We start from the raw sequence: 16680 nt of genomic DNA on the forward strand, positions 1-16680 counted from the left end.
TCTTACTCATCACAATAGCAACATTGTGATACTAGAAAAGCCACTTTTTAATCGTATTACACATATATATATATATATATTAAAGGTACATTGCACCACCGAGACACGCTTCATGGGTTACTCGATGGAGAGTATTATGGTGATAGAAAACAGCAAAATATTTATCCAAAAATGGATAAACCAAGCTCTTTGAGTAGTTACGTTGGAGTAAAGAAGAAGAAGTAGTAGTAAATGACAAAGCAGAGGAGAGAGATCATCCATCACCTCTCTCGGCTATAAAAAACAGAGAAGGGGTCACAACTCAAGATATCACTACACGAACAGAGCAAGAGTGCCAAGAGATATATTCAAATAGCAAAAAAAGAAAAAAACTTCTATTTTCTTTAAAAATGGGGATCGTAGCATTCAACTGGGCAGAGGCAGGCAACAACCAACTGACGCTTGTGATGAACAGAGAAAATTGGGCAAACAGGCAAGTTTAAAACATCCATTCCGACGTTTCTTTCGTACGTTAATAATGTTGATGGCTTTTGAGTTTTGATTTATGGTCTCTGTCTGAATTCTGATGTATTAACAGGGTCATAAGTAAGGCGTCTTGGGAAGGTCAGATTTTGAGTGGTCGGAGCCAAGATAACGACGGAACGTGGTTTGCTATTTCTAAACGAGGCCGAGTCGCGTTTCTCATGAGTATAAACTTGTTGGATGACCTGTTTGTTCCAAACAACGGCTGCGAGTTGTACCCCATTGCTTTCTTGAAGGTTTGTTTTCATTCTTTCTTTTTTTTGGCTTTTCATACAAACATAAACTTGAACAACGGTTACTTTGTTTGATTGCAGAGCAATATGAGTCCACTGGAGTTTGCCGACCATGTGGAACAGCTTGAAGCGGGTAGACACAAAGCGTGGTCTTATTGCCTTATAGTCGCAGACATGGCTTCGAATTCAATGGTTCATATCAGGAAACCAAACCGACATGAGCCAAATGTCGTGAAACAAACCGTTAACTTTGGTGTGCACACACTTTCTCCATACAACGGTCTTGATTCCTTAGTCTCTGCCAGGTCCAAGGTAATAATCAAGTTACAAGTATTTTGTTGTAACTAACTACATACGGGACATTCCTCTTATTGTCAAACCCTCTTCTTTTTGCAGGATTTGCGCCTGAAACACTTCTTTAATGAGAAGATTGTTGATTTGGGAAACGTTCAACTACCACCGCTTATCAAGTTTGCTAGGGACTTTATGTGTAAACCTGAGGGCGAAAGGGGTGGTCAAGACACCATGTATGTGGAAATGATGGCTAGGCATCCTGTCACAGGAGTAAGAAATTTGATATCTAACGTTTTTATATATGATCGATCCATCCTCGTACCATCATTAGTTTGCTAATCTATTTTATTTTCATTTCGATTCAGCTTGATAATCAACGCCTTGGAACAACAAGTACGACGGTACTGGCGGTGGAACGCACTCGGAGAGTAAAGTTCTTTGAGAGGTACTACATGGACACTAGTGGTGGTTGGGACGAGCAAGTCTTGAATTTCAACATCCAGTAGAGAGAGTTACAAAGAAACATTGCACAGCATCCAGATATAGTTATTTACATATAAATAAATTAATCATGTTGATGTTGTGTATAGATCTCTCTAATTAACATTGTCGATTCAGGGAAACCTGTTTCCTTGATCGCACTATATCTCAATAGTCTAAGAACATTACCCTTAAAAAATAAATAAACAAAATTGTTGGTATTCTAAAACTTTCCTTCGGCAACTTCCATCTATATAATTCTTGATTTATAGTTTCTCTTTCTCTTCGGCAACTTCCATCTAAACTTTCCTTCAGCAACTTAATTTATGTATCTCCCAATTCAGGTGATGACACCGATCGAGTCATAGTTTTACAGAATGAATTGGTGACATGATGATAGTCGAAAAAATAATAATCACACAACTTATAAAATTGCTCTATGAATTAGCTACTCTAATCTCTGCCTTTTTCCGGTTAACATTGATTGATCGATAACCGAACTCGGACCGAAATCAAATCTATTAACCGAACCAGAACACGTCAGAGACTCACATATCCCCGACGCGGTACTACTACTATTAACATCGGACCCTCTGAACGAGATAAGGGGTAACTCAAAACGCAGCGATTGCGTTTGAGGCGGTGGGTTTATCCATTTTGGTAGCGGTCCAGCGACAAGAAGCGATTGAAGAAGCGGTCCAGCTTCAACCACCGCTTTCAAAAGCTTTCCCGTTTCCGGAAAAGCTTTTCCCATCACAAGAACGTCTAGAGGATCGATCTGATGACGATTACGAGCCGTTGGATCTTCGAGATTTTTCATCAACGGCGGCTGTGGATGGATATTGAAGAAGCTGGAGAGTTCTGAGGAAGAAGGAGAAGAAGAAGAAGATACATCTTGAGAGAAGCTGTTTGATTCAGTGATGCTTCTTGAATTAGGGTTTTGTTGGGTTTTGAAGAGGAGGAACTGTGATAACTGTTGTCTAGCTTCGTCTCGTTCTTGCTGAGTGAGTTTGAGGAGGTTGAGAAGTTGGTTCACTTCTTCTCTGTGTGTTCTTGATTTCTCGTTAACTTCTATTCTCAGTGTCTCTAGCTCGGACAGAGTGTTCTGTAGATTCTGCCTCATTTCATCAATGCTCTGCATTTAACAAAAATATAGAAATTTCGTATGAGAAAATTAAGGAAAAGTGATGATGATGAGGATGATGATGATGATGATACCTCTTGATGAAGCCAATAAGAAGAATACAAGTCATCCATTGATCAGTGTGTATCTGTGGTTTGTAATTATACTCTGTTTAGGACTAAGAATGATTCTTTGTAATGGTTGTTGTTGTTTCGACGAACCTATATATAGTAAGTATATGCATTTACATAAATATCATTGCATCAGTGTAAAAATATCAGTGCGTTGGTTTGAAAAAATAAATCGGTTTATTTTGTCTATGGAACATCCTTTAAAAAGTCGTTAACCCATGTGACTATGCGAGTGTGTGACAAAGAAAAAATCCTATATAAAATGTAAAGTGGATTGTTGAACTTTCATTTAATTATTATTATAAGTAACACAGCCGACAACAAAAATTACGAAACAATAAATTACTAATTTTTACTATATAATTTCTCGAAAATTTTGTGTATGTATATTTTATTCGTTGAGGACTATGGTGCAATGCAGTCTATTTTAAATTATTGGTGTTGTGGAGATTTTACCACATACTAATAATTAGCCGAATACTTATATTTTCTTTTAGTTATTAAAATTTTAAAATATTCTACTAATAATGATTGTAGGTTTAGATTTGATATATTAAACTAACAAAGCATCAAATCAGCTTAACGGAAGGAAACAACAAACTAATCCATCAATTATGCATAGTCACACTCACAGACGCACAGTAATCATAATTCCATTTTTTTCATGACAAAAGCTAAAAAAAAAAAGTATTACTGTGAGTCTGTGACTATTATTTTTCAGGATGGAGACAAAATGGAGTCTTCTTTATTATACGTCAAAAGGAGTCTTCTTTTATTCAAACCACATAAATTAATTTTCTCCATGAGACGACCAAATACAGAGTTTCAAATTTTTATCTTAAAGGCTCAGAAATGATAAGGTATATCATACAGTAATTAAAAGAATTTGCATTTGATAAATAATAAAGTGGATTGACTCTGTTACACATTCCTAAACACATATTTTCAATATTTAACCCAATAATTACAGTGGATTCTCTTGAACAAACTAACAAAAAGATGGGTAAATTCAGACGAGTCCAATTTAGGTGTTTTTGTTTGCATGTAACTTAAATTAATACTTGTATTAGATTGGCTTGTGGACTGCCCAAGAAACATATTTGATATCTTAATGTGACGTATTTTTTGTTTTTTCCCACGAGATACGTATAGCTTTACTTTTATATACTTAATATCTTTATTCGTTACATTAGCTAGTTTTGATTTAGATGATTAGATCGTACACTCTATTTCATTTTCATGTAAATATTCTTTACGCACATAATACTCAAAACCACTATTATACAAAACATTTTATCGAGCGTCGTGGTATGAATTTCAATATTACACCAACATCAAATATTATAATTGTCAGTTAAACGGCTCACGGCGCACAATTTGGTTGCTTTTCGACTGCTACTAGTACATTATAAAAAAACATATTCTTGAGCTCAATACCTTTGATGACTTAGCTCAAGATTGTGATATAATTAGAAAGCAAACTTCATTGGTTAAAAATAGAATCTAACCATTTGCACTATAATGAACGAACTAGTAACCAAAAAGTTTTTTTATTTCTTATAGAAAAAAGTTGAATATATATATATCTATACAAATTTTGGATAAGTGAATAAACACATACCATAAAGTGACAAAGAGAAGAGTCCTTGAGACTTCTACTATAACCTAATGATCTACATACAAAACCCAACAAATAAACTATATTATTAATTTGTACAATTTCGTGAGCAATATTTATGCCTTAACTATACATTTTAGTTGGCCTATCAAACTTATGGAACTCGTGATTTTGGCATTTTCATGGACGGCACATAGCAACAAGTACAAGTCATATATCGACAACACTCATCTTTCATGACTTAGACGACCCTAACTTGAAAATATTACACGTGTCTTCACTTGTGAATTGATTAGTCTAAAAGTCGACTTGACGATACTAAATGCTTTGACTACCAAATCCAATCAGTTTGAATACATCTTCAAATGTTTTGTCATAAATTAATACTTTCAACCCTCCCAACGATTAATCGTTCAATTCTTAGAATGGTCAAGGCCACAACAGTTGGCACAATTTGATTTCTATCTTAACCAGTTTTTTTGCTGTCCGATGGTTCAGTTTCTAACGACATTTGATTGACTGTTAGAATGGGGACTTAATCTACCATAAGTATGTTCGATTAAAAAAATTATTTTGACTGTAAATTTTCGAAGACGTAACTAAAATCTATAAAGTATTCAAACAACCAAATTAAAGGAAACGTTGCATAATGTTTTTGTTTGAAAATTAGATTTCTTTACAAAAATATACTGGTTAACTAATCCGTTTGCTATAACTAATCCGTTTGCTATCATGGTCTGCCATAAACTAATCCGTTTTCTACACCATCTGCAAAACCTAATGGTGATATAATATAACTGTTCAGTATTTGTTAATTATTGGAGGTAGTTCTTAGAATAATGGTTTATTTTGAATAATTTTTACAAGTTACCTTTATGGGTGGTTCCAGTTCCGGCCAATAAATAAGAACTTTTTCTGATAACAACTTCGGTATTAAAGTCGGTCCAAGGGTTTGAATATTTCTGTTTGATGTTTGTGCAAAATTCTAAGATTGATCGCTTTTTGGGTATTAAGTGCGAACACATTACCTTGAGGTGCACGAGAGGTTGACTGGTATTAAAAGCTGCAGCAGAGGAAAGCATTTTTGTTCCATTAAATTTAATTTAAGATAGTGAGAACTGAGAAGAACGAGAAAATAATTGGGTCGTCGTCCAAAGCTAAAATAATTAACTAGTTTGACTGAAGACGAATCTCTTATCTGGTTTAATTGAGTTTATAGACTGAAAACGAAAACTAACTTGTTCAATTATTCTAAATTATGGATTTTGTGATATGCTTTCTCATCTTTAACAAACACTCGGTCGAGTTCTTTTTTTTTAGGATTGGTTTTCCCTTGATTAAAGTAAGTAAGAGTTCAAATATGATGCTACGATTAACCATAAGCATGTCAATAATCATGTCAAGATATGAATTGCTTATGTAAATGAACGACATTGTGTTTTTATCCTGAATTCGTTTCAAAGAAGATGTATAGAGACCTCTTTAACTTCTTCGCATATGAAGAATAGTGTTTGTAGAACACATAATATTGTGAATCAACCATGTGAAACTTGGTTTTGTATCTGGATTTCTGTTGGTTGTTCACTTGGTTCTTCTTCTCTTGATCGACCTTGATAAAGTCTCCGATGAATCTACTAAGGTATTTTTAGGAACAGTTTGGTGCACATATATAATCAATGGTGAGATACATATATGTCTGAGACGATTAAATGGACTTCACATTCTCTTGCTCTGATGCTTCTGCGGTTTTCCAAGCTTAGACTTTCTTTGTTTGAACAGCTGGAGATAAAGCTTCAACCAAAGGAACGGGTACACCAAGAGGACGGCCTGAACAAAAATGCCAATGGAAATATCAAAATGGTTATTGGAAAAGACAATGATGATATCCAAAGAAGAAAATCACTGATTATTTGAGACCAAGAACATTAAGAAAATAGAGGTTTTCTCAAACAAAATTCGAAAACGCTGCTTAAAACATCAAGGATACTTAAGCCAAAAGGGTTTTATTGAAGGAAACCATGAACATACCCAAAGGAAACTGTAGTAACTGAAGGGGAAAACAGAGAAGAAATTTGCATAAAGATTCCTTTCTTTAACATACGGAAGCGCTTTGTACATGATCAACACTGCAGAAACAAGGTCAACATGAACAAGAAGACATGTAAAGAAGAATTCTAGCTTCAGAGAACTCACATTCGCCCACTAGCCCTGTTGGATAGATCATAATGAATCCTGTGTACCTGGATGGTAAAACATATCATATGCAAACCGTTCTAAATAGAAAATAAATTCTGTGATATGGAGTGTTTCAGTTCAAAACATTATAGTAAGATATGATGTAGCACCTGAGATAGGTTAGCCAATAGGGACATCTACCGAGGCAAGTAAAAGCATAGTGGGGATATCTGATCATCTACATCCAAATCAATCAATCAGCTAGCACATAAGGTAAAATGTGGTATAATTTTTAGCTCTTTTAGTTGTATATAAACATCATTGTTCCACCTCCACCAAGACAGTGCTTCATTCTGCTAAAATTACTCTTTTGATCTACTATGATCACTGCTAATGAATGTTCAAAGCGTCTCACAAAACAGAATATTGCGATAACATGCTTCTTTTTCACTATTACAAACTCTTTTTCATTGGTATTGTTCCGCGTCTTATTGTTGTAAAGATTGATAACACTCACCTCACCGAAAGACCAAGCAGCAAGTGTTATTGACAGCCATGGCGAATCCTGGACCTAAAATAGAGATGAATGTAAAAACAGAATTACACTGCTAGCTTTGATGAAACTTAGTATCAGCTTTCCAGTAAAACGCTCACAAAGAGTGAAAAAAACACACACACAAACCTCTCTGATCTGTCCAACAATTGCCAAAATGAAGTGAGTTCTTCCACTCCATTGCATCAAAGGAGACAAGAATCCACTAGGTACAATCCCTTTAATTTATAAAAGAGAATCATTCAATCAATCTGTCAATTTTTATAATTCATACAACAAAACATCAAATACATTCCAGTATATTACCAATAGCTCCATGAAGGACTTCAAGAAGAGCAGCAGTTTGCATCACACCTAAACGAATCAAAAACAAAACCACCAACAAACACAGACCATTTTCAGAAATCATCAATTCCACTAAACTACGGATGCTAAGTTCACAAGTAAGTACATCAAAATCGATTAAAATACATTAAAAAAAAAAAAAAAAAACTAAAATTTCTACTCACTAATCAAGTATCCAGCAGAAGCGTAAGCGCCATCGATTGTCTTGTTTGATAAGAAGCTGCTTAAGATACTCAGGAGCGAAATCGTCCTGCGAAGAACAACACAATTCCGATGAAAAACGAAAAAAAAAAAAAGGGCAAAGAGAGTGAACACGAGAAAGAGAGAGAGAGAGAGAGAGAGAGATACCATGCAGAAGCTTGGAGAAAATTGTAAGCAAAGAGATAACACTTGACGAACGGAGACATCTCCGATTAGATGAGGATTTGGATTCTAGCCTGGATCGGGATCGGCGGCGGCTCGAAGAAAAGTGGTGGCTGCTTCGTCTGAATAGCATTATTGACGGTCAGGGTGGGTTTAAGATTTGAGTGACGTCACTTCTTTGTGTGGCCATGATTAGTCCACTCGTGTAGTCTCTCTCTCGTACAGTAGTATGTAGTTAGAACTTAGATAGATTAGTTAGGAGAATTTAATATTTTCATATTTATACGGATGTACCCCCTCAAGTAATTTATTTAGTTTCAGTTTAACCCTGAAGTTATATTCAATAAAGTTAACATTTTCTTTTTTTTTTTTTTTTTTTTTTTTTTTTTTACAATATGTTAATATCCTTTTTTTACAATATGCACTAGGAGTGGAAGAATTGTCCGACCGCATGGAAAGGTCAATACATACGTGGATCCGGAAAGCCAACCATCATTTTAGAGGCTGTAGCGTCACAAGATCTTTGGATATAACACACATTTTTTGGACCTCCAGGTACATTAAACGATATTAATGTTCTTGATCGCTCTCCGGTTTTTGATCATATCTCACAAGGTCATGCTCCAAAAGTTAATTACATAGTCAACGGTCGCGAGTATCATTTGGATTACTATCTCACCGATGGTATTTATCCGAAATGGGCTACTTTTATCCAATCTATCCAGATTCCACAAGATCCGAAGGCATCCTTGTTTGCTATATGTCAAAAAGCCGTTCGTAAAGATGTCGAGCGTGCTTTTGGAGTCTTGAAAGCTCGCTTCACCATAGTCAAAAATCCGGCTCTTGTCCATGATAAGGAAACAATTGGAAAGATAATGAGAACATGTATCATACTTCACAACATGATAGTAGAAGACGAACGAGATGAGTATATGTCGTTTGATTCAACAGAATTCGCACAAGTAGAAGCACATAGAACTTCACATATGGACTCTACAGTTTCAACTGATATACCTTCAAATGTCATCAATATGATGACCATGCTAAGCAAGCGGAAAGAAATTCGTAATCAACAAAAACATCAACAATTGAAGGATGATTTGGTTGAGAATATCTGACAAAAGTTTGGCACAAATCAAGATTACAACTAAACTTTTTCCTGATTTGTGATTTCTACTTCTATTTTAATATGTTTTTGTATTTTGTATGTTTAAAAGTTTATGAAACGCAATAATAAAATCTTTATTGTTTAAACATTCAAACATTAATTTTTTTTTAAAACTAAGAATCTCACTTTTAAGAATTACCATTGGAGGAGTAAAATTTTAATTAACAAACAAAATGTTCTTATATTATAAAAATACACTTTTTAATACTAAAAATTTTAAGAACCCAAAAACTAACAACCTACCAATAAAGATGCTCTTACAACCTCACCTAAACATAAACGCTAGATTAGATTTTTCTGCGGTTCACATAAAAGCTAGTGACTGCTTAAATTGGAAACAACACCTTATTGTTAGTGATAATTTATCAGTTTTGTAAAATTACTTATTTTTTAGAAAGGAACATATTATTAGTGTTTTTCAATGGCCAAGTATATTATGAAATATGGTAAACTAACATGTTTAAATGTAAAAAGAAAAATTATGTATAAGATATGCATGAGATTCTATTTATTTATTCAAAGCCATCTATCACACAAAAAAAAGTGCTTTGTGTTGTACAGGCCTTGTGTGTTACAAACCACTACAAGTCGCCATGGAAGATTCACAACCGTCTTCGTCCCGTAACCTAGTTCACGCTGAAAACTCCACAATAATTATCTCCCAGATACTCGCTAGACTTCCCGTGAGATCCCTTCTGCGATTTTGTACCGTGTCGAAGCTTTGGTTCCCTATCTTCCGCAGTAAAAATTTAGCCGACTGGTTCCTGGCTCAGTCAAAGACTCGGCCTCGTCTTCTTTTCACATTCAAGGACATGGATTCCGGTAAGCGTTTTTTCTTCTCGGCTCCTGAAGACCAAAAGGACGACAAATCCTCCACAGTTATCGCCAGACACGACATCACGATCTCGGATCTAGACTACATCACATCTGCCCCCCTAAACGGATTCGTATGCTTCACACGTGGTTCTTCGTTGTTCTTTGTAATCCCACCAATGGAAGTACACAAACTTTTCCCGTTCCTAAGTCCAACAGAAGAGACATCTACGCGCGTCTCGGGTACGATCCCGTCAAAGATGAATACAAATTGTTGTGTGTGAGGATGTTCCATGGGTGGGACGGCGATAGAAGACAGGATCATCTGGTTCACTCGCTAAACTTTAAGTTCAGATGGAGAAAGATCCAGACCAACGCAGATCCGTACGCCTACTTAGAAGGTGGGATTTGCATGGATGGTGCTATATACTACGGAGTTGGGCATACAAGAATAGCTAGATTTGATGTTGGATCCGAGGATATTGCGTTTATTCAAGGACCCGAAGACTATAATGCAATCTCGTGTTATTCAACACTCACGAATTACCAAGGAAAATTAGCATGTATAAGCTACGGTGAATCCCATGAGATGCGTATGTGGATTCTACAAGATGCTGAGAAACAAGAATGGTCGAACGCCATGACTTGTTCTGTGCCTTGTGACAAGAAGACATCTTTGTGCACTGGAGAGATTCATACCAACGAGGTTGTAATGGCTTCTAGATGGTTAGAGTCATCTAAGCCTTTCTATGTTTACTATTTCGATATGATGAGGGAGAGTATCAGAAGAGTTCAGATTGATGGAATGGCGGATAATGAGTTTAGACGTATCCACGGAATTGGCAAGAATGCTCTTAGGATTTCGTGTTACCCAGGTCACGTTGAGCATTTTGTTGGGGCCCCTATTTGGTACTACAAGTCTTCCTAGCTTCTCTTTTCTTCGATATATTTTCTGCTTTGGTTTTAGTTTTTCAAAACAAAATGTTAAAGTTAACTTTTTTTGTCGACCTAAAATTTGATATTTTATATATCCTCCTCACCCAAGAGTTGAAGATTTTTTTACGTGAAAATGTAAAAGTTGGAAATTTTTAAAAAAATCGAAATTAATTAATTAAAATGTATGAATTTTTTTCTATATTTTTCAATATTACTTCTCACGTCCCTATTCGCTCCATTTGATTTGACGGGAGAGGAATTTATTGTGAAATTTGTGATCATAGTTGACAAGTTTATCACACAAATTACCCCTGGGGCACATGTTGAGCCAGCTCATTAGAAAATTATCTGACGTGCCCTCACGTAGGGAAGAGAGATTATGGCTTTTTTTCCAGTTCCAAAAAAGTTCCAAACGATCATGGTTTTTTAATACAACCTTATGGATCAAAAGTTGGTTATATGGTTCTCATCATGGATTTGGGTTGAGTCCAATATGGTCAATTGGTCATAATTTAATATATGTAATTCTTAAAAGATTGTTGATTGTCGTCATACTAAACATAACTTAAAACAAAATTAAACAAGATTTATAATTGTCAAAGAGAGATTAAAAAAAAACAACAACAGTAATTAATTCCCTACGTCATCATAACATATTCAGAAACTCGTCAGACGTCCCTTGGAATCCAATGATCTTGTGATCCTCCATCCCAAAATAGCGAGTGTGGTTCTCCCCGTATTGGCCAAAATCTGCAGTCCAATGTTTTAGTTTTGCCATTCCGAGTAGTGAATTTTTAAACTCCCAATCACATCCTTTTCATGAAAATGGTTCGTCATATATGCCTCCATGGACGTGAGACAATCACCCTCCTACACAAGAACAACAAAAAAATAATTAAAATTTTATTTGTAAAGAACGTTTTAAGTTGGATTTAGTTAGAGAAGAGAGCAATTACTGTATGTACTTCCCTGATCTTTAAGGAGTTTCGTGATTATCTCCGCCTATAATATCAACGCCATCGACATACTGAATCTTTAGAAAACTCACAGCCATCTCTACAAACATTTTGTGGACTCCATCATTACATATTATTTCCAGAGTTCATGTCGAATGCCTCTTGACCTTCAAGAAGAGGAATTATTGGGAGATTCACCCCGAATGTATTGAGACTCGTCAGTAAAGAAAACTCTTCTGAATCCAACTATCTTAAACTCATTTGCCTTGATCTTGAATTTGGAACCAATAGCCCTCCCAAATTCGTCAGACCTTCCAGTACATGTTTGGAAGGTAAATGACGTCAAACAAACATCCTGAGCACTCCTCACAATATTTTTGTTACTCGTTTCCTCTATGATAACACGTACTCCCCCTGAGAAAGTGAGAATGTGTTATGCACTTGAGATTAAGTCTCTTTGTACCTTATTTTATCATTCCATGAGTTCTTGTTTCTAGTGGGGCAAGGTAGGAACGTAAAATCACATTATGAAATTTATGCTTAACTATTTTCTTCAAATTACCAAATTATTATATGTTTATTCAAAAAAAAAAATCAGAATACTTGTTTGTGTAAGAATCAGCTGATTTATGAAAAATCAGAATACTTGTTTGTGACGAAATATTTATATATTGTGACCCTTATAATGGTAACAATATTCAGTTTTTATAGTAGTGCAGCTAGTCATTTCATATTACTTCTTTTGTTTATATGAAAGCTAATTATCAATTAGGCTTCCTTCTACATGTTTTTATTGATAAATAGTTTTTCGCTACTTTAAGCAGCCATCCTTTTCTTCTTTTTGTTTTTGTATTCTTTCATTGATATTTTAAACAATTTTTAAAAGAAAAGTTGAAGTTGTAGTAGTGGTTCATATAATAAAGAAATAGAAATATATCTTACCATAAAGACTAAAGAGTGGGAACTGAGCTTTTTTTTTATCATGGATTCATTTCTTAAACCGAAAAAAATCATACTCGATTTGATCAATAAGATGATAAAGTTGAAGAATACATTCTCTTTTCACAAAGTTGGCTTAAGCTTTACAAGTCAAACCTATTCTCTCTTGATTATTTAGCAAATGATTATGCCTTGTTCACTCATGTTGCTACTTGCTTATTCCATTTTTCTTCCTTCACTCTTCATGTTTTCAGTAATGGATACTCCAAGACTTTTCTCATCCAAGCATCCAAGACTTTCTCATAAATCAACATTAATTTCTAACTATTGACTTCGTAGACCATGTCCAATGGAGCAACCCATATGAGTTGCTCAAAAATAAATTAATCATATAATTAATATTAAATTAATCAAAGCAACCCATTAAATACTTAAACCAAAATCATCATTCTATTAGAGAAATCTATGAAAGTTTCTTAATCATTAAAATAATTATTTTTTAAACTATTGTTTATTAATTTTCATATTTATTTTCACTGTTGCTTTGGCTTCTCCTGAGAGCAATGTTTCTAAGTTTAGTAGGCCAATTTTTTTTATTTTTGTTTTACTTTTGATCAAGAAATTGTTTGAGAAACGCTTAAAGAACATGACTGGACATGCTCTAAACTTTAACAAACAAAAAAAAAAATCTATTTATTTTTGAATAGAGTTCTGACTTGTATTACACATTGGATTCTTTTCACTCAATCAACAAACTAGCATATTTGAACTTTGAAAGGAAACAAAGGCATAGCATGATTGATGACTACATATGAGATTAGTACAGTCGTGGAAAACTACTACGGTCGTTTGATAACATATATATGCTGCACATATAAACATCCCAACTGAATCAAATCCTAGACTAAAGACGACCACGATGATCTACCATGTTCAAAACTGAGAGGAAACTGATCAATACCAAAAGACGACATCTTACTTTCATCTGCATCCATGTTCCAAATAGACTCCAAGGAACTCTCCCATGTTGGAGAAGCCAGAGGAGGGAAGTTCAAGTAACAACTTTGCTCTGAGTAGTAGATGTCTTTTACAGGTTTGATAATGTTTGCCCCAGACTGATCAATCTCTCTCCATATGTCATCCATTGAGTAGTATCCGTCTTCGAATTCTTGATTCATTTTCCCATTGGAGCCACCCGTGTCTTGAGTAGTTGCAGTGGTCATAGATGATGAGCAACAGTTTGAAGATGAGGAAGTTGGAGACATAGGCCGCTTCTTTTCTTGAGCCTTCTTCCTCATATGAGTCCTCCAGTAATTCTTTATCTCGTTATCTGTTCTCCCCGGCAATTTCCGGGCTATCTTTGACCACCTGCATATGAAAATTTTCCAAAAGTTCACAACAAGAAGAAAGAGGATTCAAAAAATGTTTTAGGGTTTCTCTGTTTCATGAAGATTCCTTCTGACCTGTTTCCCCATTTGGCATGAAGCTCAAGGACTAGACGCTCTTCTTGTGGAGTCATCTTACCACGTTTGAGACCAGGATGTAGGTAATTAACCCACCTTAACCTGCAACTCTTTCCTGTTCTGTTTAAACCTACAACCAAAACCAGGTCATTTCTTTAAATGGAAGGTCCTTTCCAAAGACCACCCATTTTTCCAAAACATAACCTATACCTATTCTTATGTTTCTCCCTCCACCTTCAAACCTGAAACTTTCGCTACAAAATCCCATCTTCGATCTCCGAACAAGTGGACAAAGTTGACCAAGAGGAGGTCCTCCTGTTCTGTCCACGGTCCTTTACGGTATTCTTCTTGCACAAGTTTCATCTTTCTCTTTTGTCTCTAACTCTCTCTGTATTTCTCTTTGTAGAAAAGTTTACTTCTGAGCTTGTTTATGGGAACCTATGGCATTACTCTTACCAATATTTATATAAGCCAACTTGAACACTGTGTTGTGTCTACGCGATATAACACTCACATTATTAAAATTCTCTAATGATTTTTTGTTTTTGTTTTTTTCTTATCTATACCGTCCATATGGTGATCGATTATGCTGCTGATAATGTGGGGTCTGTTGTTTTGTGATGCCATCAAGCCATTAGAGCATTTTAAAAATATGGAAATGATCGTTGCTCATAGGCGTTTGATGTACACTGATGTAACATTCCCATTAACTCTGCCTTTTCTTTGTCTTTTTGTGTGTTGCAATAAGAACACTTTCTTATATTTTCTTTTGGCATGTCCCAATAGTTTCATCTCCACTATCTCTCGTGTCAGTAAGATATCAACAGCATCTCAATCTCAAACCAGAAGAGAAAATTAAGTAAATCATATAATCCTTTACTAAGTTTACAAATACTCTAGTTTTCTTACATATCAGGGTTTTTTTTTAACAATATGTAAGAAATACACATGAATCTGTGTGTGTGTGAGAGAGAGAAGGCTCTAGACATTTTTATTTCTTTCTACCCTATTTAGTGAGGTTATGATTGTAGTGTGTGTCTCTTGACTTTATTAAAGTTTAATTTAGATATCACTGTAGAAGCTTATAAAAGGCAAATAAAGAAGAAAAAAAAAAGGAAAAATAAGTTTTAAAAGCATTTTACCAAAAGGAGTCGAATTGTTTTTGGTGTGTGATAAGTGGCTTTTTGTATCTAGCAACAGCACTTGAGATTGAAAGTTAGATACATACTCAGATATTGATTTGAGGATTTTTTTTTTAGGATTTATAATTCGTTTTAAACACCAACCCAATCGTTTGTTTAGATGATAAAAGCCACTTTGATTTGGCTTGACTTTGTTATAATTTGCCTCTTGGGGCTCTGTTTTCAAGTTTCGATATTATAGTCCAAGATTTTTCAAGAATCCGAAGATCCATCCGTTGGTAATACTTGTTTTAAAATTATATATTCCCTATATTATCTCATATGATTTATTGAAATTTCATTAACCTTACATATGTATATCCTAACGTCACGTGTGCAATTTATGTGGCTTACATCTTCAAGATGCATGAAGTAAAGTAAGAGTGGAGAGGGTTCTGACTCTGTGTGTGTACAAGTACCTGGTGTGCTGGTCCACAGAAGCAGAGAATATAGAATATATCTCTAATTGGCAAAGAGTTCCCAAGATTCTTCAAATTGTTTTGTTCTGTGGAAAACTCTGAAAATGACCTATTGGAATCTGAGAGAATTATACTTAACATCGATGTTCGTCTTAATTTATGTCGAAGCAAAAAACATTCGAGTGTCAAACTCGTGGACCGACTGGTCCAACCTCTTGGTCTGATCCTATTTTAAGGCCGTGAAATAACCAATAATGATTTTAAGCCGACACATATAAAACTAATTTCCACCACACTGGTTAAATCCATTACAGTTCTTGTGTCTTTTACAGCATTACTTTCATATTTTACCCTAAATTCTGACCTGGTCTCTGAGTCTAAACAATTGAAATTGCAACATACGTGGTCTAGTATGAACGATTGGTTATTTAAATATATCATAATATGGGTTTATTTTATTTTTGGTCGAGAAACATGAGAGGAAGAACTGATTCTCTTTTGTTTCGAAAATGAACTTGCGTGGCTATTACGGATGTGATTCTCAATAATTGCATCAACTAGGTCATTACGAAATTCACCTTTTAATTAGTCTTAACATCTAAATTCTCTTTTAATTGTAACAAGATTGGGTTATTCGAAAAAAAAAAAGTATACTACAATAGTTTTTGTTTTTCCTTAATGATTATGTGGCTGTGCTTCTAATGCTTTAAATATCATGGCGTGAAAAGATTCGGGGTTCTGAATTTTTTGCATGTTGCTTTCATACTCTCAAATTGTCCATTGTCCAATAGCTATTATAAAATTCTACACACCACAATGGGAAAGCTACTGCATATTTTGTAATATTGATCTCAGCCATCGATTAATTAGTAGTTGGAAATGATCACTTAAATTAAGCGGTAAATAGTGAGACTCAATTAGATTAATACATTTGGAAGAATATGATTAGTAGATGATTGAAGCAAAAA

At 34.9% G+C, this 16680-nt stretch overlaps 5 protein-coding genes across 6 annotated transcripts; 2 read left to right on the forward strand and 3 right to left on the reverse strand.

The window, feature by feature from the left end:
- The first annotated feature begins 216 nt into the window (after positions 1 to 216).
- On the forward strand, positions 217 to 1758 carry LOC104726567 (uncharacterized). The gene is made up of 5 exons (XM_010445450.3): positions 217 to 472; positions 578 to 758; positions 837 to 1067; positions 1152 to 1319; positions 1415 to 1758. The coding sequence occupies exons 1-5, from the start codon at positions 390 to 392 to the stop codon at positions 1553 to 1555; spliced, it is 804 nt and encodes a 267-aa protein (XP_010443752.1). The 5' UTR covers positions 217 to 389; the 3' UTR covers positions 1556 to 1758.
- Positions 1759 to 1938: 180 nt separating this feature from the next.
- On the reverse strand, positions 1939 to 2859 carry LOC104726570 (uncharacterized). Its single transcript, XM_010445451.2, has 2 exons — positions 2748 to 2859; positions 1939 to 2664 (listed from the first exon to the last, which is right to left on the reverse strand). The coding sequence occupies exons 1-2, from the start codon at positions 2784 to 2786 to the stop codon at positions 1978 to 1980; spliced, it is 726 nt and encodes a 241-aa protein (XP_010443753.1). The 5' UTR covers positions 2787 to 2859; the 3' UTR covers positions 1939 to 1977.
- Positions 2860 to 5792: 2933 nt separating this feature from the next.
- Positions 5793 to 8108, reverse strand: LOC104726571 (uncharacterized). Its single transcript, XM_010445452.3, has 9 exons — positions 7823 to 8108; positions 7639 to 7724; positions 7436 to 7483; positions 7259 to 7347; positions 7094 to 7147; positions 6747 to 6814; positions 6595 to 6641; positions 6430 to 6527; positions 5793 to 6228 (listed from the first exon to the last, which is right to left on the reverse strand). Exons 1-9 carry the CDS (start codon positions 7879 to 7881, stop codon positions 6118 to 6120), a joined length of 660 nt encoding a protein of 219 aa, XP_010443754.1. The 5' UTR covers positions 7882 to 8108; the 3' UTR covers positions 5793 to 6117.
- Positions 8109 to 9545: 1437 nt separating this feature from the next.
- Positions 9546 to 10746, forward strand: LOC104729002 (F-box protein At1g30790-like). Its single transcript, XM_019232127.2, has one exon. It carries the CDS (start codon positions 9955 to 9957, stop codon positions 10744 to 10746), a length of 792 nt encoding a protein of 263 aa, XP_019087672.1. The 5' UTR covers positions 9546 to 9954.
- A 2570-nt stretch (positions 10747 to 13316) lies between these two features.
- On the reverse strand, positions 13317 to 14653 carry LOC104726572 (transcription factor MYB59). 2 transcript variants are annotated; one of them, XM_010445455.3, is made up of 3 exons: positions 14323 to 14653; positions 14113 to 14242; positions 13317 to 14017 (listed from the first exon to the last, which is right to left on the reverse strand). In XM_010445455.3, the coding sequence occupies exons 1-3, from the start codon at positions 14378 to 14380 to the stop codon at positions 13549 to 13551; spliced, it is 657 nt and encodes a 218-aa protein (XP_010443757.1). In that variant the 5' UTR covers positions 14381 to 14653; the 3' UTR covers positions 13317 to 13548. The 2 variants fall into 2 exon arrangements, with proteins under 2 accessions (XP_010443757.1, XP_010443755.1); XM_010445453.3 differs by having other exon boundaries at positions 14355 to 14566.
- Between the last annotated feature and the right edge of the window lie 2027 nt (positions 14654 to 16680).

Source organism: Camelina sativa, chromosome 11 (genome assembly GCF_030686135.1).
Source record: "Camelina sativa cultivar CO46 ecotype springtype chromosome 11, ASM3068613v1".
NCBI lineage: Eukaryota > Viridiplantae > Streptophyta > Magnoliopsida > Brassicales > Brassicaceae > Camelina > Camelina sativa.

Bases quoted from the DNA above. Each gene is read 5' to 3' on its own strand.
- LOC104726567 (XM_010445450.3), top strand. From the start codon at position 390: ATGGGGATCGTAGCATTCAACTGGGCAGAGGCAGGCAACAACCAACTG. The intron at 473-577 runs GCAAGTTTAAAA...ATGTATTAACAG, and splicing joins AGAGAAAATTGGGCAAACAG to GGTCATAAGTAAGGCGTCTT. The intron at 1,320-1,414 runs GTAAGAAATTTG...ATTTCGATTCAG, and splicing joins CTAGGCATCCTGTCACAGGA to CTTGATAATCAACGCCTTGG.
- LOC104726570 (XM_010445451.2), bottom strand. From the start codon at position 2,786: ATGGATGACTTGTATTCTTCTTATTGGCTTCATCAAGAG. The intron at 2,665-2,747 runs GTATCATCATCA...TGTTAAATGCAG, and splicing joins CTTATTGGCTTCATCAAGAG to AGCATTGATGAAATGAGGCA.
- LOC104726571 (XM_010445452.3), bottom strand. From the start codon at position 7,881: ATGTCTCCGTTCGTCAAGTGTTATCTCTTTGCTTACAATTTTCTCCAA. The intron at 7,348-7,435 runs GTAATATACTGG...TATAAATTAAAG, and splicing joins AGTCCTTCATGGAGCTATTG to GGATTGTACCTAGTGGATTC. The intron at 7,148-7,258 runs GTTTGTGTGTGT...TCTCTATTTTAG, and splicing joins TTGTTGGACAGATCAGAGAG to GTCCAGGATTCGCCATGGCT.
- LOC104729002 (XM_019232127.2), top strand. From the start codon at position 9,955: ATGCTTCACACGTGGTTCTTCGTTGTTCTTTGTAATCCCACCAATGGA.
- LOC104726572 (XM_010445453.3), bottom strand. From the start codon at position 14,475: ATGAAACTTGTGCAAGAAGAATACCGTAAAGGACCGTGGACAGAACAG. The intron at 14,243-14,354 runs GTTTGAAGGTGG...TTTTGGTTGTAG, and splicing joins TTTTGTAGCGAAAGTTTCAG to GTTTAAACAGAACAGGAAAG. The intron at 14,018-14,112 runs GTCAGAAGGAAT...TTTCATATGCAG, and splicing joins CATGCCAAATGGGGAAACAG to GTGGTCAAAGATAGCCCGGA.